This window comes from Rhineura floridana, chromosome 3 (assembly GCF_030035675.1).
Source record: "Rhineura floridana isolate rRhiFlo1 chromosome 3, rRhiFlo1.hap2, whole genome shotgun sequence".
NCBI classification, from domain to species: domain Eukaryota; kingdom Metazoa; phylum Chordata; class Lepidosauria; order Squamata; family Rhineuridae; genus Rhineura; species Rhineura floridana.
The window spans coordinates 30,311,926-30,335,537 of NC_084482.1; the positions used below are offsets into that span (position 1 = coordinate 30,311,926).

At 44.5% G+C, this 23,612-nt stretch overlaps 2 protein-coding genes across 4 annotated transcripts in view; both read right to left on the reverse strand.

Moving 5' to 3' along the window:
* The window catches only part of STAT2 (signal transducer and activator of transcription 2), a 59,885-nt gene extending 47,501 nt beyond the window's left edge, over positions 1–12,384 (reverse strand). For 2 of the 3 annotated variants that reach the window (XM_061615177.1, XM_061615175.1), the window contains exon 1: positions 12,259–12,384. The gene's annotated coding sequence lies outside the window, so the exon portion shown is untranslated. Of the gene's footprint in view, positions 1–8,205; positions 8,227–12,258 lie in introns of those variants that run through there. The other variant, XM_061615176.1, reaches the window with a different exon arrangement.
* Positions 12,385–13,317: 933 nt separating this feature from the next.
* Positions 13,318–21,705, reverse strand: APOF (apolipoprotein F). The gene is made up of 2 exons (XM_061621740.1): positions 21,615–21,705; positions 13,318–16,972 (listed from the first exon to the last, which is right to left on the reverse strand). The coding sequence occupies exon 2, from the start codon at positions 16,944–16,946 to the stop codon at positions 15,861–15,863; it is 1,086 nt and encodes a 361-aa protein (XP_061477724.1). The 5' UTR covers positions 16,947–16,972; positions 21,615–21,705; the 3' UTR covers positions 13,318–15,860.
* Between the last annotated feature and the right edge of the window lie 1,907 nt (positions 21,706–23,612).

A 23,612-nucleotide genomic window follows, 5' to 3' on the forward strand; every position in this document is an offset into this window, starting at 1 on the left:
CTCAAATTTGCACACACACAGCTACAAGAAGAACACCTGATTCCTAACAAATACTCTTCATTTTAAAGATACAGAAGGCCTCTTGGAGGCCGGGCCCGGCAACCAAGAGGTCTTCTGTATCTTTAAGAGTTGTGCAGGGGGAAGGAAGAATTCCACCTTGTGGTTTTTCCCATTACAGAGCTGCAAGAACACCTGCACTTGGCTGACTTTCTCTTCTCCTAAAGATACAGGATCAGTCTCAGGCCCTGAGCCTGGCAACCCTAGTAACATGTGCACATTGTGAGTGGTGGCAACACCTGCAATCAGCCCAAATAATAGAAACAAGACATGTGCTGATCTTGTTTTAGCAGGGAGGAATAAGACAGTTGATATAGTTCAGATAGTCACTTTAAATATGTTTGATTTACTTTGCAATTTTAGTGAAGCATTTTCTTTTGCTTCTGTTCTAGCAAATTTCTAGGTGTGCTCTATGTTTTTAATTGACCATGTCCACCCTTCCTAGTGACTCTCCGTGGCACAGAGTGGTAAGCGGCGGTAACGCAGCTGAAGCTCTGCTCACGGCCGGATTTGATTCCAACGAAAGGAGGAAGTCGAATCTCCAGTAAAAGGGGTCGAGGTCCACTCAGCCTTCCATCCATCCGTGGTCGGTAAAATGAGTACCTGGCATATGCTGGGGGGTAAAGAAAGGCCGGGGAAGGAACTGGCAATCCCACCCCATATATACAGTCTGCCTAGTAAACGTCGCAAGACGTCACCCTAAGAGTCGGAAACGACTCGCACTACAAGTGCGGGGACACCTTTACCTTTTACCACCCTTCCTTATGTAGGGTGATCTAAGCATAGCAGGCTGAACACATGCATCTTAGGCAGGCCAAGTTTGTTTTTTCAAACAGCTAGACTTATTGCTTAAGTAGCAACATATTGTAATCAGTCTGATTTTACATCAAACTGCAGTTTCAGAATCAACTGTTGATGCACTCAAAATAGAAATAGAACATAATCTCCAGTTTGAAACAAAAAAGGCTGTCTTCACCATATGACACTGACCAATTAAAATGCTTAGAAATGAATTAATAATAAATTTGACACAGATTTCTAGGATGAATAATGAGAGAAATATAATTTTCCAGGTTATATTCTCTGCAGAAACAGTAGTAACACAGGAAAGAAGCAAAATAACAAGAACACCAACAACCATACAAAAAAGGAGCTCGCTATTTTTTGAGATGTAGCCCTGATGGCACCACTCCATGGCTGCAGGCAGTATTTGGGATCACCTTTCAGAATACCTATCCTCCCTAGAATGTCAATATCCTTTCTGTAAGATAATTATATGTGGAGATTTTAATGCCAGGATGGGGTCTGGTTGGCCCAGCTGGCCTGCATCTAATCATGACCCCTCCCCTAGTATTATTCTGAATGATAGAGTCTCCCAAGACCTGGTAATGAACAAACAAGGCTTGAGACTCATTGAACTAATCCAGACTCATGGTTTAGAATGCCTCCATGGCTCAAGATTAGATCATTCAAACAGTACCTTTACTTACTGCTCCCATCAAGGAGCCAGCGTGATAGACATCACGCTGGTTTCTAGCATGCTGTTTAAGGAGGTTTATAAGTTCAATGTATTGCATAGAATTGATAGCGACCATTTCCCCACCATGACAGTCTTATGCCTGCGTCGCCCATGGTCTCCCCCAATTTTATCATCTATCGAGGGCTTCCAACTAGCCGACCGCAGACTTCGATGGTCCCTGTCCCTACAAACTGCAATAGCAAATCTATTAGAGAGCATTCCTATTTCTCCCCTCAAGAAGGGGGAAGTGAGTGAGATGGATGCTCTTCATTCTTACCAGAATATAATTTCTCTTCTTAAACCAGTGGTGAGTTTTACAGGCCCCCAAAAATCTATTTCCTCGAAAACTAGAAAGTGGTTTGATTCCGAATGCAAAGTGGCTAAACGTCAATTAGTCAACTATGCTCGGAAAAGAAGAAGTGATTCTTCTGCATTTAACTATGACCATCTTGTTTATCTTCGCTCCACATATAGGCTTCTTTTGAGGCAAAAAAAGTTTTCATATGCACGTGCTCAATGGCAGTTACTTAATCAAGCCCTCTTGGAGGGTAATGAACGACAGTTTTGGCATATAGTAACTAATGGTTCATGTACATCTAGATATTATGATTCCGGTCAAATATCCCCCTCCACATGGATTGAGCATTTTACAAAACTTTATACTACCACAGCCGTCTCTAGTTCCTCCTGCCCATGGCCAATTCAGGATAATTTTCCTAACTGGCCGCCAGTTCCACCATGCCAAATCAGGTTCCTTATCTCTTTATTAAAAAGTGGTAAAGCACCAGGGGAGGACATGATTCCCCCGGAACTTTTTTCTAACTTCCCAGACTGGTGGGCTCCACTTTTGGCAAATTTATTTACTTATATCAATGCAACGGGCAACATGCTGGAGGGTTGGAAACGGAGCATTGTCATCCCTATCTATAAAAAAGGCGAGAAACAAGATCCTAATAACTATCACCCTATTAGTCTCCTAGACGTAGGAGCTAAACTGTACAGTAGATTTCTCTTACTTAAGCTGGAAGAATGGGAAACTGCCAATATGGTTATCCACCCTGAACAGGCGGGCTTCCGAAAAGGCCAGTCCACCATTGACCACTGTGCTACCCTTTTCTTCCTGGCTCAACAGTCCATCAAGGGGCCCACTAAACACCTCTATGCCGCCTTTGTTGACTTGGCGGCTGCTTTCGATTCTATTGATAGAGATCGTTTGTGTGCCAAATTGGCTGGCACAAATATTGACAAACGTCTCCTATATCTGATTAGAGAGCTATATTCTAATAATAGTTTGAGAATTAGGGTGGGTAACAATCTAACAGAGCCTATATTGGCTAATAAAGGGGTAAAGCAAGGCTGTTTTTTAACCCCCGCCTTGTTCAATCTTTGCATAAATGATATAGTTACAGAACTGGTGGGTCTGAAATTTTTCCCTCCATCAATAGGATCTAGGAAACTATCCATCTTACTCTACGCAGATGACATGACTCTGCTTTCTTTGACCCCAATTGGCTTAAGGAGGTTACTGGCAAGTCTAGACGAATACTGTAAAAAAGAATCCCTTCAGGTAAGCCACCAGAAAACCAAAATTATGGTCTTTGGAAAAAAATACTCTAAACATAAATGGTATCTAGGGAATCAACCCATAGACCAATGTCGTGTCTTTAAATATTTAGGTATTCTTTTTCAAGATACCTTGTCATGGAATCAGCACATTGCTGCCGTAAAACTCAAAGCCGCAAGATCAGTTGGTCACATCCTCCATTTTTATAGGACTGCGGGTGGTCACTTAGTGGCCCCCGCTTTGAAAGTTTTTCAGAATAAAGTCCTTCCCCAGATTACTTATGGAGCAGTTATATGGGGTTGGTCAATACCTTCCTTTCCTTCCTTGGAATGTATACAAAATAAATTTATTAGAATGGTTTTGAATCTCCCTCCTTCCACTCCGGCTGCTTTTCTAAGAGCTGAAGCGGGGCTCCTCCCGCTCAGCGCCCGGATCCATCAATCATTGCTAACGTTTTGGTTTCTTTCAATAAATTCCTTCTCAAAGGTCTTAGCGAAGGCTTGTTGTAATCTGGTCGGCATGGATTGTAAATGGAATTCAAAACTACAGGCTATCCACTTACATTATCACATACCTTTACATTCGCCCTTACTACTGAGCAAAGTAAAAACCCAAGCCCAGATAAAAGATTACTGTGAGTGAATGGATAGATTGACAATTACTAATTCTAAGTTTTCTACTTGGTTTAGGCTGTATAAAGTAGATCATATAATTTTAATTTTATGTGTTTCATGTTACAATTTTAAATCTCTTTGTTTCAGTTTATTTATTGTGATATTTTGTATTTCTGTATTTTTAATCTTTTGTACACCGCCCAGAGAGCTATTCGCTATGGGCGGTTTAAAAATGAAATAAAATAAATAAATAAATAAATAAATGTAAGAGCGAATTACCTGTCAATCCCTTTACCACCCCATCTACGATTCGCCTTTACAGCCTTAAGATTTCAAACAATGCCAACTGCTTTATTAGCTGGCCGTTATCTTCAGATTCCTATGGACCAGCGGAAATGCATATGCCAATCGGGAAAATTGGAAGACCTTCCTCACTATCTTTTAGAGTGCCCCCTTTATGACCATCCAAGAGCTAAGTTCCTTAACATTTTAATTAATCAACGAGAATCCCTCAGCGTCGAACAGATTGTTTACTTGCTCTTAGCTGATACTAACTACTGGGTTTCCTATCGGGTAGCCCTTTTTGCTGTGGTAGCTCATAGGTTGAGAGCAAAATATTTGGTTGATCTGGAAGCTAAGGAAAATTAAACATGTTCTGTATGGTTTTATAGATGTAATTCTTTTAGTTATAAGCTTGTTTTATACTGTTTTTTATTACATGTTGTGATGTTGTGTTACTGTGATGTTGTGATGACCTATGGTCTGACAATAAATTGATTGGCACCACTCATCATATGCTCAGAGGCACATATTACCAAATTCTTCCAAGCTACACAGGAAGCGGATTGGACTGTAAAAGACCAACCCAAATTGTATTTGCATTTTCACAAATTTGTAGAGCAGTACAATATCTCAGAGAGAAGGGCAGGTCTCCTGCTTCCTTGGTGCATCCACTATAGCTGCCCAATTTCCCTACTTTTCAAAGTTTGATTGAAATATCTGTGGGCTATAAGTACTGCTTTTTAATCCGGGAGGTAAGAAGTAGGATCCTGTGCAAGTTTGCTGAGAATGGACTGATCATTTGCATGCTTACTGAGTTCAATGGGATTTTCTCCCCTGCAACCTTGCTTAGGATAGGTGGAACTGACAATGGACGGAGGGAGGGCTGGAGTGGGCAGGGGAGGAGGAAGAAGGAAGAGGGGAGGAGGAAGGGAGAGGAGAGAGGAATGAGGGGAGGGGAAGGAGAGGAGGGAAGGGAAGGGAAAGGCAGATCTGATCATTTGCATATTTATTGAGTTCAGTGGGATTTAGTCCCGTGCAATCATGCTTAGGATGGGTAAAATGGACCATGGAGGAGGAGGGGGAAGTGACAGGAAAGGGAAGGAGGGGGAGGGGAGAGGGAAGGAGGGGGGAGGGGCAAAAGAGAGGGGATAGGAGGGGAGGGCAGGTTTGATCATTTGCATGCTTTTTGAGTTCAGTGGGATTTTCTCCTGTACAATCATGTTTAGGATAGGTAAAACTGACTTGGGGGAGGAGGGGGAAAGGGAGGAAGAGGAGGGAAGGAAAGGGTGGGTGGGCACTGGGCAGAGGGAAAGCCCCTTTCCTTTCCAAAAGGAAAACATTGTGAACAGTATCATTGTTTTTCAGGGTTTCCCCCATCTTTTTATTCTACCAGCAGGCACACGTGGTCTCTCACCCAATAAACCAAAGCTGTCCCTGGCCACATTTATTTATTTATTATTTATTTATTTAATTTGTATCCTGCCCTTCCTCCCAGCAGGAGCCCGGGGCGGCAAACAAAGCACTAAAAAACTTTAAAACATCATAAAAACAGATCTTAAAATACATTAAAACAAAACAGCATTAAAAACATTTTAAAAAACAACCTTAAAAAAGGGTTAAAAACATTATTAAAAAACATATTACATAATTCTGACACAGATGCAGACTGGGATAGGTCTCAACTTAAAAGGCTTGTTGAAAGAGGAAAGTCTTCAAAAGGCGCCGAAAAGACAGCAGAGATGGCGCCTGCCTAATGTTCAAAGACCATTATTTCACTTTAGACAGTCATGGCTTCCCCAAATAATCCTGGGAAGTATAGTTTGTGAAGGGTGCTGAGAGTTGCTAGGAGACGCCCTACTCCTCTCACAGAGCTACAATCTCAGAAGAGGGATTGATTGTTAAACCGCTGTGGGAACTGAAGCTCTGTCAGGGGGATAGGAGTCTCCCAACAACTCTCAGCACCCTTCACAAACTACATTTCCCAGGATTCTTTGGAGGAAGCCATGACTGCCTAAAGTGAAATAAATGTCTGGCGTGGGTGTGGCCACCTCATTAGCCAAGTTAGCCAAGCAACTGTGAGTCTGGCTTTAGAACACTGACAATTGGTTCTTACTGAGCAGGCCCATGCTTATTATTGACTCCAATGTCAAATTTCTTAAATTAATTAAAAATAAGCCATGCATTTCTTAAACCTTTAAACTACAGAAGATGAAGGTCAGAGTATGGGGCAAGGTCAGTCATAGGACAGGATTACAGGTACTCTGTGAATACGGCTGATTTTAATTAATTTCAACAAATTATGAGACCACTGACAGAAAAAAGTCCAACGGGTCTGGATTCCCCCCCCCCCATTTTATAGTTTGAACTCTCTATCATGAGCGGTTTGTGTATCTCTTACACAAACCTTCAGTTTTGTAAGGTTTTGTTTTGAAATGAGGTTATGGGAAGCAGCAGAATGGCATGGGGGGTATTTTCAATTTAACATTGTGGAATGTGAAAAATCCATGCTGGCTGTAGTATACAGCCACTCAGCTGTATAATACAACATTTACAGTGTTGTATGATTTTGCTGCTTGATTTGAATGCAAGTCAAAACATTCTCTTTACATTAATCTGCAGAGTTTACAGAGCCATTTTGCAATTCTTAGGATCAGGAAGCAAATTAATTGGAAGTCTTAAGGACTGAGGATCTGAATGCCGAATATCCACACTGAAAAGACTTCTCCAACAGTTGGCAAAACTCACAAATTTAGTGAGAGAGAGAGAGAGGTGGTAGGCAAATAGAGGATAATTTCCTTGGGAAATGGGGATTGTTTATATTTTATTGGAACATTAAAGGGCAAGGACAAATAAATCTGCATTTGCCATTAGGAAACATAGAAATATATGTATTTTTTATTGTTACAACAGACTATGTATTTTATTGTTCCACTTTAATTATGTATATTTATATATCTTAGTATATCTTTATACTAATATTATAGTTATATTGATATTTATACAATAAATTAAGTTATTTGAACCTAGTATTTTTATATTCACAAAGCCAGTATGTAATATTGCCCTATCAATATATCTTTTTTTCTTATTCGTGCTGCAATTTATCCTTGATCAATAAAAAAAATGCTAGCATTTTTTAAAAAATGATAAAAGTCCAAATTTGATCTGTGACTCTGGAAAACATGTCTGAGTTCAGATCTGTTCCCAGCATCTCTATTACCATGAGATTTAAACAACTCTGCCTGTTTCACAGCTGAAAACAAATAGGGATGTGAAACTAAAAAGAGAAAATGCCAAACTGAGGAGCTGGGGGCAGGGAGAAGGCAGAACAAAACAAAATATTTTTTTTAAAAAGCAGGCAGATGCTAGAATAGTTTCAGAAACCAGGAAGTCCAGATCTCAACAACAGCTCATCGCAGCTAATGGGGCTGAACAGAGGGCAAATCCACTCCATACATTTAAAGCACATTCAATGCACATTTAAAACACATGGCTTTCCCCAAAGAAACCACAGAACTGTAGTTTGTTAAGGTGCTGGGAACAGTAGCTCTGTGAAGGGAAAACTACAGTTCCCAAGATTCTTTGGGGGAGCATTACATGTTTTTAATTGTGCATTCAACGTGCAACAAGTGAGAATAAGGAGCTGGGGTGCTGAGACCCCAACCCTCTTACTAGTTATTACTAAAGAAGTTCCATTTTGGCTAAGCTATTCAAGTTATAGAGTGCAGGGTGGCCTAATGTTCTTACACATTCTCTTTCTCTGTTCCACGATTTTCAGTTATTTTATTGTTTATTTTGAGTTTTCGTTTCTTTTTTCATCTTGCCCCATCCTGTCCCAAGACAACTCATTAGTGTAGCTGACTAACAATGTGCAATCTGTAAAAAAATCTAACAAAACAAGCTATTGCAGCAGAAAACACCCAAAAGAAAAATCAGCAAGAGCAAGGGGGGGGGAAACAGAAGAAATTCGAAACCATGAACAGATCCAGGCAGGTAACCAGTAACAGAGCCAAAATAACTATCATTAAACTGACAAAACAATGACAAAAAAGCCTTAAAAACAAACTATAGAACAGCAAAACAGAGAACATCAGTTCAAAAGCCATGTGCAGCAATAACACAGTGCAATTAAAAAAGCATGAGAAAATTAAAATATTTGCACCTGGTACCTAGAATTTGGAAGAATAAGCACCAGGAAGTCTTCCAAAGTTGGGGCACCACCAGCAAGAAGACCATAGTCCTGGTTGTCATCTCCCTGAACTCCGCAGGCAGGGGTACCTGAAAAATGGTCTCACTATGGAATCTCAAGTAACTGGTAAATGTGGTCCTTGAGATACAGCAGTCCCAGCCATAAGGTCAAGGCCAGCACTTTGAATGTTGCCAGAAACACACAGGAAGCTGGTGAAGCTCTTTTAAAAATGGCAAGATACATTTTGATCAGTCTGTAGCAATCGCCAAACTAACATATTTTGAACCAACTGAAGTTTCAGAGTAGACTTCAAAAACAGACCCACATACATGGTATTGCAGTAATCAAATCTGGGTTTTGCTGGGACATGGAAACAGCAGCCAAACTCTGTACACACCAGAGCACATTACTTCCCCCGCTACAGGAACTGTGGTTTATTAAGGGTGCTGGGAATAGTAGCTCTGTCAGGAGTAAACTACAGTTTCCAGGATTCTTTTTTGTGGGAGGGAATGTCCTTAAAATATATGGTGTTTATATAGCAGACCTCAACTTAGGCAGAAAACTAGATTGGTTCTTCTCCACAAGAGTCTTAAGGCTGTACCAAAATCCACCCTCAACAGCTTTCAAAGGTAGTCAGGGGTTGTTGGCAGGAAATTCAAATCCAGGTGTGTGTGTGTGTGTGTGTGTGTGTGTGTGTGTGTGTGTGTGTGTGTGTGTGTGTGTGTGTGTGTGTGTGTGTGTGTGTGTGTGTGTGTGTGTGTGTGTGTGTGTGTGTGTGTGTGTGTGTGTGTGTGTGTGTGTGTGTGTGTGTGTGTGTCTGTCTGTCTGTCTGTCTGTCTGTCTGTCTGTCTGTCTGTCTGTGAGAGAGAGAGAGAGAGAGAGAGAGAGAGAGAGATGGAACACACTGGTACAGAGTACTGGCACCTTTTTTTTTTTTGCTGCCCATGGTAGCCATTTTGTATTGGCACAGAACACTTTTATCAAGGTCTGAATACCAGCACCTCATATTTTACTAAAGAAAGCACTGTTCAAACCAATATTTTCTGACTTGGCCACTGTTGCAACCTGGAGGCTTCATGTAAAGCCTGCTAATTAGCATCTCCATTTATTCGCATCATACCTTGCACCCACTTCTCCCCATGGAGGCAAATTCAGTGATAAGGAAGGGTGCTTCCAGAAGGGTGTCTACAGTGGGCGGTATGCATACAAGTGTTTCACAGCATCCACATGACATTGTTGGCATCATTGCTGTCACCTGCACCACTCCCACTTTAATCCAGATTAAATTCTTTCTGTGGACAACTGGGGAAATTAAACAAACCCATTGCCAATGACCTGCTTGGAATATATGAACAACCCGTTTGCAATACTAAGCCTCAAAGTGCTTCCAGCAACACACTGCTTGACCAGAAAAAGAAACAGGCAGGGGGCCAGAAACATGCAGAGCAAAAGGGAGAATTAATCCCAGCTAACAACCACTGCCAGTGGCATGTTCAAAATTCAAATCCCCCACTTTACTCATAAACATGCATGTCTGAACCTGTGCCACCACTTGATGGGAAACAGCTTGGGAACCCTAGCCTATATATACCACTAGAAGCTTGCTGGAGGAAAGGAGGGATATAAACATATCACGTGAAAATAAAAAAAGACCTAGGACAGTACTCCCAAAGTGTGGGCCAGGACCCACCAGTAGGACTTGGCTCACTTTCAGGTAGGCCTTAATGCTACCTGCCCAGTGCCTCCCCATCTGCCTTGCTTGCCCCCTGGCTGTGTCAGAGAGGAGCCTTTTGATGGGACCAATGCCAGTATCAGCAACTCTTTGCATGCTGAGTAAAGGTGGCCGGGTGATGATGATGCAGAAATTCACAGCCAGGGGGGAAGGAAGGTCTCCATCCTTTGAGGGGAAAAGGCCATTGAAGGTGATGAAGAAAATCAGAAATCGACATAAACGGTTAATATTTATTTTTCATCATTATCATTACTAATAAATTGGGAGCAGAAAAGAAGGGGATAAGAAAGCAAAACCATTATAGAAGGAAGAAATGAAAGTAAAAGGACCAGGGAGGAGCGATGAAAGAAATTGGATGATTGAGGGGTGGGGGGAAATTAAGTGCGAAAGGAGAATGGGAGAAGAAATGACAGGAAATAGGTAAAAATACTTTTGAGTAAATTGCAGGGGAGGGAAGGGAATAATATAAAAAAGAAAAGGCCTTCTCCAAGCCTGTGAATTACCAAATTCTGTTCAAAATGGGCCGACAAGTCACAGTGTCTCCAGAACAAATGTCTGCACTTACCTTGAGGAAAGCTGAACTATGGAACTCCTTGCCACAAGGAGAACGTTGCAGCGAGAATTAAGCAATTTCCCAAAATGGATTAGATATCAGTAGAAAGGGATGTCCCCGGTTGCCAACTGATTATGCCAAACTCTGCCTGCATCTGCTATTTTGTGACCGGCTCAGTCTCTCCCTGCACCCCTACCCCATTTTGTGACTAATGGGCCTCAGTAATTTTCAGTTGTCTCAAGGGGGCCCTGGGAGTAGAAAGCTTGAAAACTCCTGACCTATAGTATCCCACAGAGTGGGAGGCACCTACAGTATTTTATGGTATGGAATACCAAGCCACCAGACAGACCCTCCCTCCCTCTGGAAATCATGTTTAGATTAAGATGTTGCCCTCGACTTGAATCATAAGATAAGTAAGTTCACAGAAGGAAACTTTCTCATCCCCTCTTCCCCACTTATGACCCCAGTAAAACCTCTCCAGAGGGTGGGGAGCCTCTTGGACAATGTGGGATGCGGGGCAAGGAGATGGGCTAGAAGCTTTCTTACCCTTAACTTCCTTAGGTTAATATTAATGTTTTTGTTTCTTTGTTTGAAGAATTTTCCAGTGGCTTGTGGCTGATGCAGATAAACCAACGTTTGCCAATCTAATAACCTCCAGGTATTTTGCACTACACAATTCCCATCAGGTCCAGCAACACAGCTGTGGACCAGGGCCGCATAATGACTTTTGTGGGCCCTAGGCACTTTTGCCTTCGTGGGCCCCTTCCTCCATAATAATATCAATTTTAAAAATTATTTTTGATATAACTTTAAATACTTCAACATTTTATTTTTTTCTGTTTTAGGCAAAATTTAATAGATTTTCGTGGGCCCTAAAAATTTCATTTTTTTTATGTGAGGAAAAAAAATTAAAGATTTTCTTCGACCCTAAAAGTTCATTTTTTCCTTCTGATTTAAAAAAATAAATAAAACATTTTCGTGGGCCCCTAAAAGTATCGTGGGCCCTAGGCACTATGCCTTCTGTGCCTAATGGATAAGTCGGCCCTGCTGTGGACGACATGGCATCAGATTTCCACTCAACCCTTTCCCACAAAGATCGCCACTTGCCAGCCAGTCTTCCGCCAAGGGGTTTCAACTCCTTTCTCTATGCCAGCTTACATTTGCTAATCCTCTGGGATCTACCCTAATCCTATGCCACTTTGAAAGGAGCGGGCAGACTTCTGGCTGGTGTGAGGGTCAATTTTGCTTTTTAGTAGGGCTCCGAAATCCTGCAGCCAGAGCCTGCTGCTAAACAGACACAGTTAGAATTAAAGAATTTTGCGCTCAGGAAATGTTTTGATTACCAGAACGGAATGGAGCTCACAGTTCTTCCACACAAAAAATCCATTCCTGGTTACGCCAATCTTTATTTATTTACTTAGGCAATATAATTAAGGAGAGGGGGGAAAGGAGGTCGGTTTTTGGAAGGAGGGGGTTGTTTCTATCGTTGAACAATTTGAAGTCAGAAATCCTTGCCAATCTAAAGCATATTACCCAGAAATCTAGCAGATCCAGAGCTACCTTCTGCCCACCCCTGAACAAGATCCGGACACCACCACCCGCCCCCAGCAGATCCACCTCCCAAGTTTACAGTTGTCCTCTCCCAGAAGGTGCCTAAATGTACTCCACTTTCCCCCAGCTCATTCGATCCTAAGCCCACCGAGTCGCCCTATGCACGCCCCGACCTGACGCCAATGCATTTTTCCTACCGATGCAAGACCGCTACCCGCAAGACCCGGCAGCCACCTTCCTCGCGGAAATTTTATTCCAAAAATTGCAATTCCAGCTACCGTGTTGCCCTCCCTCAGCGAGTGAAGGAGCGAAAGCTGGACGGCTGGTGGGGCTGCCCCGCCCACCTTTTGTGTGATTGGACGAAGGGCCTGAGCGAGAGTCCAGGAACGGGGGGAGGAGCAGCCATTAAGGGGAAGAGCCTCATCTAGCTGATGGGGATTTCGATTTCCCAAGAATGATGTCAGCCGTAGAGGCGGGGCCTTAATTGAGTTTTGTAAACGATGCACCAGGAAATCTGAAGAGTATTTCACATACAGTGTTGGAAGTGGTTGGTCCAGCGGCGTCCCTAGCGGGAGTGGGGGGGGTGCGGACCTCCGGCGCGCGCCCTCCCAGGGGCATGGACAGGGGCGGCTGGTCTCGCGCGCGCTCCAAGCTGACGGTGGAAGGCCCGTCCATGCTTCACCGCCAGCGAGCAGGCGCCTGCTTTCGGCTTGCACCAGACCGGGTGCTGGGGAGCCCTTGGCGAGCCCCCAAATCTTGTGCTGAGCGCGTGCACGCGAGGCCAGCCACCTCTCTCCATGCCCCTGGGAGGGCGCGCGCGGGAGGGGCACCCAGCCAGAGAACCAGGCCTGGGAACGCTGGTGTGCCTCCCTCGCCCCGCCAACGCTGCTCCCGGTCTCGCCCGCCCGCCTGCGTGCCTCCGAGGAGGACATGGAGTGTTTCTCGGCTCCCTTGCTGGGCAACAACGCAGGGCGGGGCGGCTCTGGGTGTCACCCCCCTCATGGTGTTACCCGGGTGCAATTTGCACACACCCCCGCACCCCGGTAGTGATGCCCCTGGGTTGGTCCATGCATTCGACGTAAGGGATCCGCTGACTGTGGTCCACCAGCTTCATTTGGGAGGTTGGCAGCATGTTCGCATTGAACATTCATACTGATTTTTAATTGTATCTTTATTGCTTCATTTATTTCTTATGTTGTATTTTATTGATTTACAATTTGCATTCTACATAATTCAAAATGTAGTACAATATAAAATACAATAAAAGAATCAATAAAGATACAGTTAATAATACAGCATTTAGCACAGCATACTACAATCATTACAACAGATTTTTAAAAATGAAGTAGTCCACCGAGACCATCAGCAATTTTCCAGTGATCTGTGGGGGAAAGGTTTGGGAACTGCTGTTCTACATCATCTGATTTCTTTACAATTGAAGGCTGACCCCAAGATGCATACGGAGCCCACTGAAAAGCCTTGGCTTGTGAAAACAAGCAAATTCAGTCTGCAGTGTTACATTGCTGACGGCCCATTCACAAATGCAAGCCACCAGGTGATGTTGTGGTCATCACCTGATCCTGTAAGCAAACTTTTATGCCACACTTGACAGTGTCTTGCGCTCAAACAAGTGTTGGATCAGATACAACTCAATGGTACTGCTACCTAGGAAGAGTCATGCTCCTGGACATGCAGGTGTATGATATGTGGAGGCCTAAAGCTTATTTTGGTGTGTAACACACACACCCCACGCTCTTTGGCTATTATTGGTATGTTTGACAGTGTCCTGTGCCCAAACGAAATGTTGGGATGGATGTGATTCAATGCTTTCTTATACAGGATACTCTTCTGGAGATGGAGATGTATGATTTGTTATTATTTTTACTATTTATTATTTTTATTCAAAATATTTTAATACCACGAAACATTTTAAAAAATCAAGGTGGTGAACAACATAAAATCATCAAGAAAATGTCATCCATAATTTGAGGTGACCCAAAGGTGTTGCAGCAATTTTCCTATGAGAAAAGGTTACATTTGGAGCTTTTAAGTTTAGAAAAGTGGTGAGTAAGCAGAGGACATGACAGACGTATATAAGATTATGCATGACGTGGAGGAAGTATGTAAGCATAATACTAGAACCCAGGGCTACCCAGGGAGCTGAATGAAGCTGAAGACGCAAGACACACAAAACAAAGTGCTTCTTACAGAACATTGTTCAACTATGGAATTTGCTCCCACAAGGTATAGTGATGGCTACCAACATGGATGGCTTTAAAAAAGGGTTGGACAAATTAATGGAGGCTAAGGCTACGCACTACCACCGCTGTCAGAGGCAGCATGTCTCTGAATACCAATTGCTAGGAATCACAAGTGAGGAGAGTGCTGTTGCGCTTGAGTCCTTCTTCCTGGCTTCTTACGAGCATCTGGTTGGCTACTGTGAGAAGAAGATGCTGGATTAGAAGACTGGCCACTGGCCTGATCCAGCAGGGCTCTTATGTTATTACCATGGGATGCACATACCAAATTCCTTATTTATGTCATCTGGGATCACACATTTATGAACACAGCACTAAGACATCCGTTTTTTATTGAAGAAAATTATTATGGCTCTTGAAGGGTATAATGTCTTGGTCATGGAGAAATATGGTGTAGAGCAAAGCTTAGCTTGAGGTTCAGGGACACATAAACCTTAGTTTGAAAAAGGTTTTCTGATTGAGCTGAGTTTCAAAGTTTTGTACAGATAAGGAACAGGAAACTAGCAGTAATCAGCATTATCTGCAACTTGTTAGTTAATATTTATTTTAGTGTGAAAACAGATCATCCATTTGGATTTTCGTCCTCCAGAACCAAAATGCATTGGGCATTCCCTCCCTTAGGGTTTATATCTCCAAATCCTTATGTAGTTCTGCAAATCTTGGGAGTTCCCGTAAAGCTATTGCTACCTCCCTCTCATGCGTGAGTGGTACCATTTCAGCTACTTAGGTACTCACAGCCTAAACATCAAACATAGAAGGAATTGTTCAGGCAAGAGTTGCTTATCTGTGGCCTTTGACAGTTTGTTTCCTACACGTATGTATTTGCATAACTGCACACATAGCACACCCACCTATGGTGTTCTATTCATTGTATCTCTTTGGGTGACATTTGACCAGAAATGGGAGAAACAACATTGGCCTTCTCCACACCACAACTCAAATTAGCACAGCACTGCATCATTCTGATCACAATTTCCACACACTTTTGAATGGAGACATCCTGGGCAGGCAAAGGGTGGAAGAAGCATTCTTCAGTAACCACCCGCCAAGTTTGCAGATTGTAAATGCTATTATCAGCCACTTCTAAGTGGATAGCATAAACACAGCCTTTGAATGCAATTAGGATGTATGGAATGAGGAAGAAGAAATGGGGGGGGGGTGGAAGAGAGAAAAGAGAAGCATGCAAGGAGGCTCTAAGTTATGACAAGCAGAACAAACAAGAAATGTGGGAATAAATTAATAAGCAATGTGACTGGTGCTCAAACTATCCCCTTGAGCATTAATCCCAACCCATCCTGGGATTCTTCCTACTGCCCCTCTGCAACATACAAAAACTCTGCACCCAAATACTTTTAGAGACAGTTTTTTTAAAAAAAGCAAATGTAGGTGCCCTAGCAGACAGGTAGCAAACAAGGGTCCTCTATTCCCCTCCCCCAAAAATATCATGTTCTGTAAGCACCGCAATATAGATAATTTACCAAAACATCAACATTATAGCAACTGACGTTTGGTCTGGGATAGGAAGAACTATGTTGCAACAACTAGATGATGGTGACCATGCCAGAGTGATTGGAGGGAACAGGATAAGGTTCTTCCTTCTCTGTGAAGTAGCGGATCAAAGCACGCACACCACTTTTGATCCTTGGCTTTAGCCCCACAGAAATCCCCACCCCAATAGCACTGCTTGCACCTCCTGTCACAGCTAGCAGTGCATCCTGGCCCACATCTATGGCACCATCTATAGCACGGTCCTTTGCCAGATCTGTGCAGTTCTGGGTTGCAAAGTAGATGCTGGTTGCAAAGTTGTAGAAGGTGCTGACCCCAGGTATCCATTCCATGACTGCATGTACTTGTTGCTCCTTTTCGCTGGCACAATCTTCGGGGCTGGAACGCTGGACTCTTGCAAGCCTCTGGCATTGATGCAGCCAGGAACGGGCACCACTGTGGGGCAGGAAGCAGCTGCCCTCTCGATTCACCACGTGGAAGAAACTGCTGCCATTGGAGGCCACTCCAGCACAAGAATCTCTTAGACGGTGGCAGGCTGTAGAAGCCGCCAGAAACCCTGGGTAGACACTGTGCACCTGGCCGTGCAGGAGGGATCCATTCACCTGCATCAGACCTTTGCAGTGCCGGACCTGGGTGCGCGCTAGCTGGTCCAAGTTGAACTGCAAGGCAAGACTGATCTTCCTCTGGCCTGGGGAGCGAGCCATCCCCAGAGCCCCCGCCATCGCAAACAGGAGGTCGTCGGCATCTGCCTGTCCCAGCTCCTTGTAGAGGTGCAGGACCAGGGTTTCCGCATGCCAGCTACAGCCTGCCCCTTGCAGGGCAAGGGCCAACGCAGCTCGAATGAGGGTCTGGGAGAGCCTGGGGACTTCAGCAAAACCTTCCAGGGCATCAGGCATCAAGTCTTTACAGGAAACCCCATTTTGGGGCAACTGGGAGGATCTGGGGGAGATGGAACTCAGCAGAACGTGGAGAGGAACAGAGCTGGAGTCAGAGGTGGACTGGTGGGCTTCAGGAACATTCCCTCTTGGATCAGCCATGGGGAGCAAGCGCCCTTGCGATCCATGGTGTAGCAGGAGGAAGCCAAAGAAAGTCAAGGCAGTAGTAGGCAGCGGCAGGCTCATGTTGGACACCAGCTGCCTTGGGGGCCCTGTTGAAAGGAGGACATATAGTCACACACAAATTGCTTATTGATCCATCAACCATTACAGATAATCAAGCAAATATTGCAAAACAAGTTACTCCACGAACTGTTGATCTTTAACCATCTTAGCCTTAGTATCAATAACAATATTTGACCATTTGACAACATTTAAAATAACAAAAGAATTATTACCATTTAAACATACTTTCAAAAGAACTGCATCAGATCTACCAGGAAACCATTCTAAGATGGGGTGCCACAATGTGTCCCTTGCACCCTTCTAAAAATTACAGTACGGAAGTAAGTGTGCTAAAGTCTCTTCCAATCTCCCAAAAAAGCTTCACAGTGTTGCTCTGCCTGGATCCACTCCATACATTTAAAGTACATTGTTTCCCAGAAAGAATCCTGGGAATAGTAGATTGTTAAGGATGCTGGGAATTGTAGCTCTTTGTGGGGTAAACTACAGTTCCCAGGATTCTTGGGGCTCATCCAAATGGAGCGGGACAATCCACGTTTTCCATATCCCGTTTGTCATCTGACAGTCCTCACTTTGCCTGTTTGTTCGCTCTTTCCCAATTAAAAAAACCCGCTTTTTTTGCGCCCGCACATGCAGCGGGAGGACCCGTACTTCTTCTCGCTTTTTCCCAGCTCCGCCCATAACACTCCCCCCTATCAGCCAATTGGTCCGCAAAATATGACGTATGCTCCTCTCCCCTTTGCAACGAAGCACAATATCGTACATGCGCTTGACTGTAACAGCGCAAAAGTTTGAATTTCCTGTGGATGTAATGGAGTTTCTTGCCACTCGCCACTCTGGAGCAGGGCCGGTGGTAGTGGTAGTGCTGATATGCCAATAATTCCTGTATTTTTGTGTGCTTGTATTTGCGATATAACGCAAAAACAAATGTATGTGTTTTTGCCTTTATGCATAGTAAACATTCTGGAGATACACAGGGCTGGCAAGTCTCAGTCAGCAGAGAGAGTAGAAGGCTGCAGGCAAGAATGAAATCCTGGCCTAGAGCCAGGGGTTCCTAGCCAAAGGATGCTGAATGCACTCTGGAGAAGGGGAAGGGGCGCCGGGGCGACTGGCATCCCTTCCTTCTCCATCGCCTGCTGCCCCTTTTGCTCAGCGCCTTGCCTGGCAACACCCCCTGCCAGCTGCTGCCGGGCCGCCTGAGCTCTCCTCCCCTTTTCGCCACTCTGGCTGGCTTCTCTCTGATCCACCCATGGGCTTCCAGGGTGCTCTAGCCCACCACTTCGCTCTACGAGCGGTTGGAGAGAAGGGGCGGCAAAAACTATCTCCAGCTCTCCCGAGGAGGGGGCCAAAGGCTTCAGGGGCCTCGCGGGGGATGGGGCACCCCTCCGAGAGCCCTCGCCACCCCCCATCTCCCCCTCCACCGCCACCTCCTCCCCAACAGCCAGGGTTGCACTGCAACTGCCTGCTTCCTTCCTTTGCTCTCTCTTTCTCTGCTCCGGCTGCTCCACATTAGGCAGCCGTTCCCCCCCCCTTCACCAAGCCGCGGATCAGCTGGGCTGACAGCTGAGCCATCACAGCCCCCCACAGCTGATTCGGCAGCCCCCTTCCCTCGCCATTTGCCGCCCAGCTCTCCCTCAGGCTGGCGAACATAGCTTCAAGCAGCCTGTGGGAGAGAGGGTCCTGCGAGGAAAGGGGTTGTCTGGGAGCCTCCCTGGGGTCTCCCCCTGCATGGGGGTGGCCTGGCATCACTGCCCGCTCTCTCCCCAGCTGGCCCTCGCCACCAGCATCCCCTTCCTCCGCTCTCCTTCCAGAGCCTCCTTAGATGGTTGCGGGTGGCCATCTAGCAAACCACTTATATGCCAATAATTCCTGTGGGTTTTTTGGTTGTATTTGCGATATTTCGCAAAACCAACTGTATGCTTTTCTGCATTTATGCATATTAACGTTTCTGGAGATACACACGGCTGGCAATTCCATTTATTTCTCCAGAACATCTCCTCCCCATTCTCTCTCTCTCGCTCTGCCTGCCTCTCTCTCTCCGCGTAGGCAACGGGGGCATCGGCAGTGTCAGGGAAGAGCTACTGAGAGAGGCTTCCCAACCACTTCGGGCAAAACTTGATGCTCCGTTGCCTTCACCCCCCTCCTTCTCCCTTTCCTTCCCGTGGCCCTGTGCAAAGCGCCACTCTCTCCCTTTTCTCTGCTGTGTGTGCCTGTGCATGTCTGTCTGTCTCCGAGTGAGGAGGAAAGAGCAAAGCGAGCTCCCTGCACCAACCAGCAGCACTTGAGTGAGACCAGCCAGGAAAAGGGGGGCTTTACAAACAACCACAATTGCCACCCAGTTTGCACGCTGGCTAAAAATTAACGGCTGTTTCTGCTTCTGTGCAAATGCACTTTTTTGCATCTGCGCAGTAGAAGTTGCAGAGCCCCCCCCAACACCGCCCCATTGCTCTGGTTGGTTCAGTTTTCCCAGGCTTTTCCTGGTCATTTTCGAACATGCGCAAAAGTGGAAATACATGATTGGCTGTGAATGAGAGAAGGGGTATGGGGAAACCCCCAAGCACCGTGCACGGAATGCCTCCTGCTCTAAAGTCCACGGTATTGCATCCTAGCGCCTGAAGGTACAGCAGATGATTCCCGGTTTAAAAAAGCAAATCGCATTTTTTGCGGTAATGCCAAAGTGGATTTAACAGCGAGATAGTCTGCTTTAACAGGTGACATCGTATGGACCATGGAAAATTAATGAACACACAAAGCGATCATATCGCAGATTATACAGTCGTCTGGATGAGCCCTTGGGGGGGAACCATGTGCTTTAAATGCACAACATGGAGATGATCGAGAGCTGCCGTTAGGCTCCAGAACTAGTTCAGCCCTTCATCAGGACAATCAGCATCTGAGGCCCTTGTTTGTGTGCTTCCTCCAAAGGTGGTGCGGAGGATAGTGGCACAGGAATGCTCCCCAGAGAGCCATACCTGGCACCATTATTATCTATATTTAGGTGCCAGGCAAAACATTTCTCCCAGGCATTCGGCTCTTAATTTAGGGGAGTGTCTTTTGACATTATAGCCTCTTTTAAGCGGTGGGCTGTTCCACCATCATATCCATGTACTGTGGCGTTTTGGTTTTTAACTTTTTATTTGTGTTAGTTTTATATTGGTTTTAAGCTTTTTATTGTATGTTGCTTTGGGTTCATTTTTATGAAGAAAAGAGACTAATAAAGTTAATAAATCAAAATAAATCAATAAAATGTTTTGGCTGAAACAAGGCTGTTTCAAAACAGCAGGCCAGAACCATTTCTCCCAGTGGCACCCCATCCGCACACTTACTTGCCTGTCATTCTTTATTCACTGCTATTTGCTAGGGTGACAGCAGCAGAATGTTTTCAGAAGAGGAATAGGCAGGAGAAATAGCTTGCCTATCTGCCTCCTGGGAAAACAGAGCAATGCAAACCACGGCAAGGAAAACTGTAGCTGTTGTTGAACTCTCAAACTTGCATCAGCCCCAAACTCAACCACTGTGGCCAGTTGCCAGTTGCTCCAACCCAGTAATAGCGGGAAGGGCACCAGCCACGGATGTAGTCGTCCAGGGTCTTGGGGTGTCTTAGACTCCTTACTTTTTGGGGAGCAGGGTCCCATCAGGATCCCTATGTTTCTAGCATCCTACAGGCCAATCAGCATGAAAGGGGAGAGTGTTAGCCACTGAGAAGAATCTTCTAATATGCTTCTTGTCCTTTTCCTGCTGATTGAAGCCAATCAGAGTGAAAGAGAAAAAACTCTTCTCAGTAGCTAACACTCTTCCCTTTCATGCTTATTGGGTCCTAGGGATGTTTATTGTGTGACAGCACATTGTACATTGCTATGAAAGCATTAACAAGGATCTAATTCTCAACTCAGCAGCCAAAAATAATGGGGAGGAGGGGGCATGGCTGTGACTATCATGAAGGGATCCTGCAGTTCTGAATTTGCCACTACACTACTGACGTCAACTCCCCTGGTGCAAACCCTCAAGATCCAGGACCAGAAATTGTGGGGGAGAGAACATGAATGAGCGAGCATTAAAAGAAAAAAAAAGTTGTGTTCTAAAGGATGCATGCTGTGCAATCCAGGGTTCCACGTGGAGCTGTCTGAACTGTTTAAAATAAACAAATGTGAAACAGGGAGCTTCACCAGAAATAGAAAGTTAAGCCAAGGTAGGGTGTCTTTCCTCTGGCGTCCGTGATTAGGAAAGAAATCAGGACGCTATAACTTCACTTGAGTGCTTTCTTACAAAGGGCAGTTAAAACAGCTGAGTCAGTCGTGAGCTCACAGAGATCTCAACAGTGTCAAAATATCTGACCTGTTTTCTTGTAAACAGCCACACTATATACTGCATGTCATTGTTTGATATTGGGCTCCTTTAGGAGGAAGGTTGGGATAAAAATTAAACCGATAAATACAATAAAATAAAATTGAGCTCCTACTGGGAGGAAGGGAAGGATATAAATCTAATAAACAAACAAATAAATATTTCAGATAGTGATCCCATTGAAAGGGGCTTTCTTATCAGCTAGCACATTATCCCACCCTTCTTGTATTCAGAATTACTCTGAAGTTTTATCCTCTACAAACCCCCTAAACCAGCACACTGGTCCTCTCCCACCCACTTCCCTGCCATAAGTAGAGAGCAGCTTACCTGTTTGGAGAGGATATGTGGGAGTATGAAGAATCCAGGTGGAAATGCAGAACTGTTTCAGACAGGGCTTATATAGCTATATCCCCGTTTGGCCAGTCTTATCAGCAGACTGAATTGCAACACCCAGCTTCGTTATCAAATTCTGGCATCTTTCTCCCTCCCTTTGCAAGGGCCCCAAATGTGGTCTCTCCTTTATTTTCTGAGGCAGATTTCTCTCAGAGTAAGAATTCCTGGGAATGGTACACAAGTCCTTTGCAACTAAAATGGCCAAAGGGTTGGAGCACTTCCCCTATGAGGAAAGGCTACAACATTTGGGTCTCTTTTCTTTAGAAAAGACAAGGAATGGGAGACATGACAAAGGTGTAGAAAATTATTGTTGTGTGCCTCCCCCAATCTCCGAGCGATGAGATTTCGGGGGTCCCTGCGCTCCTCCAGGGTTTGGTTTCCTTTGGGAAGAAGGTCAGAGGAGACTGCGGTGTTTTATGAAATATGGTTTATTTATTTACACACATTCCAACCTGAGCTCAAGGATGGAGGGGTTCAATGCATCAGCAGTCTAATATCCAGCTTTCCATCTGGGTTGCAGGAGGCACCACAAAGGCCATGGTGCAGAGAGCCAGTCTCTCTGCCTGCCTTCCAGTTCCCAGCAATTCTCTAGACACAACCAAAACTACAAAACTCTCCTGGGCTCCAGGAGGGGGAGACGGCTCTCCTGAACAGTTTCAATGACAAAAGGGTCTTCCTGGCCCATTCACCGTTGCTGGGCAACTGATAGACTCATTATCCTACCTGGCCAATCTATTTGGTTAACAAAAGACTCATTTGACCAGCAGAGAGTTCCTCATTCCAAGGCACAGGATTCCAAATCAGAGGCTGGGAAGGGGACTCACAGGAATCATCCATCCCAACCCCCATGCTCATAGCATTCATAGCATGGTTAGGAATAAGGTTTCCTCCCTCTCTTATAATACTAAAATTTGGGGACATTCAGTGAAGCTGAATGCTGGAACATTCAGGATGCACAAAAGAAAGTACTTCTTCGCGCACGCACATGCCTGCCATCAGCCAAGATGGTGGCTGGGGTGTCAGCCCCATTAGGGATGGAGGGGATGGAGCGACTCCGTTATGAGGAAAAGTTGCAGCATTTGGGGCTTTTTAGTTTTGTTGAGATTTTGGGGCTCACAAACCCATCTTTTTCCACAAATCTATTTTCCAGTCTTTATAATAATAATAATAATAATAATAATAATAATAATAATAATAATAATATTTAATTTGTTTGTCGCCTATCTGGCAATTAGCCACTCTAGGCGACATACATTAAAAAGATAAAATACAATAATATCAGATGCAATCACAGTAATAACAATAGATAAAAATACAGGACAGTCATCAATACATATAAAAGCAATTATATTAACAACATACGATAGATGACAGACTCATGGCGATTTACCCATCCCAAAGACCTCAAATTTCACTCACGCCTATTTTGCCTCCGTTTTCTCCCAAAAAGGGAACAGTGTGCAACCTTGCATCAGTAGCAATCTCAGTAAGGTAGGAATCTCAGTAAGGGGTCAGGATTGCAGTTCAAGATTGATAAGGAGATAGTCAGGAAATACCTAGTTAACCTAAATGAGTTCAAATCTCCAGGGTCTGATGAACTGCATCCCAGAGTATTGAAGGAACTTGCGGATGTACTCTCGGAACCTCTTGCCATCATCTTTGAGAAATCCTGGAGAACAGGAGAGGTGCTGGAGGATTGGAGACGGGCAAACGTCGTCCCGCTCTTTAAAAAGGGTAAAAAAGAAGATCTGGGGAATTACAGGCCGGTCAGTCTGACTTCAATACCGGGAAAGATATTAGAACAGATAATAAAAGAGTCCATTGGCAACTATCTAGATGACAATGCTGTGATTAGTAGGAGCCAGTATGGGTTTGTCAAGAAAAAATCCTGTCAAACTAATCTCATCTCTTTTTTTGATCGGGTCACTAGCT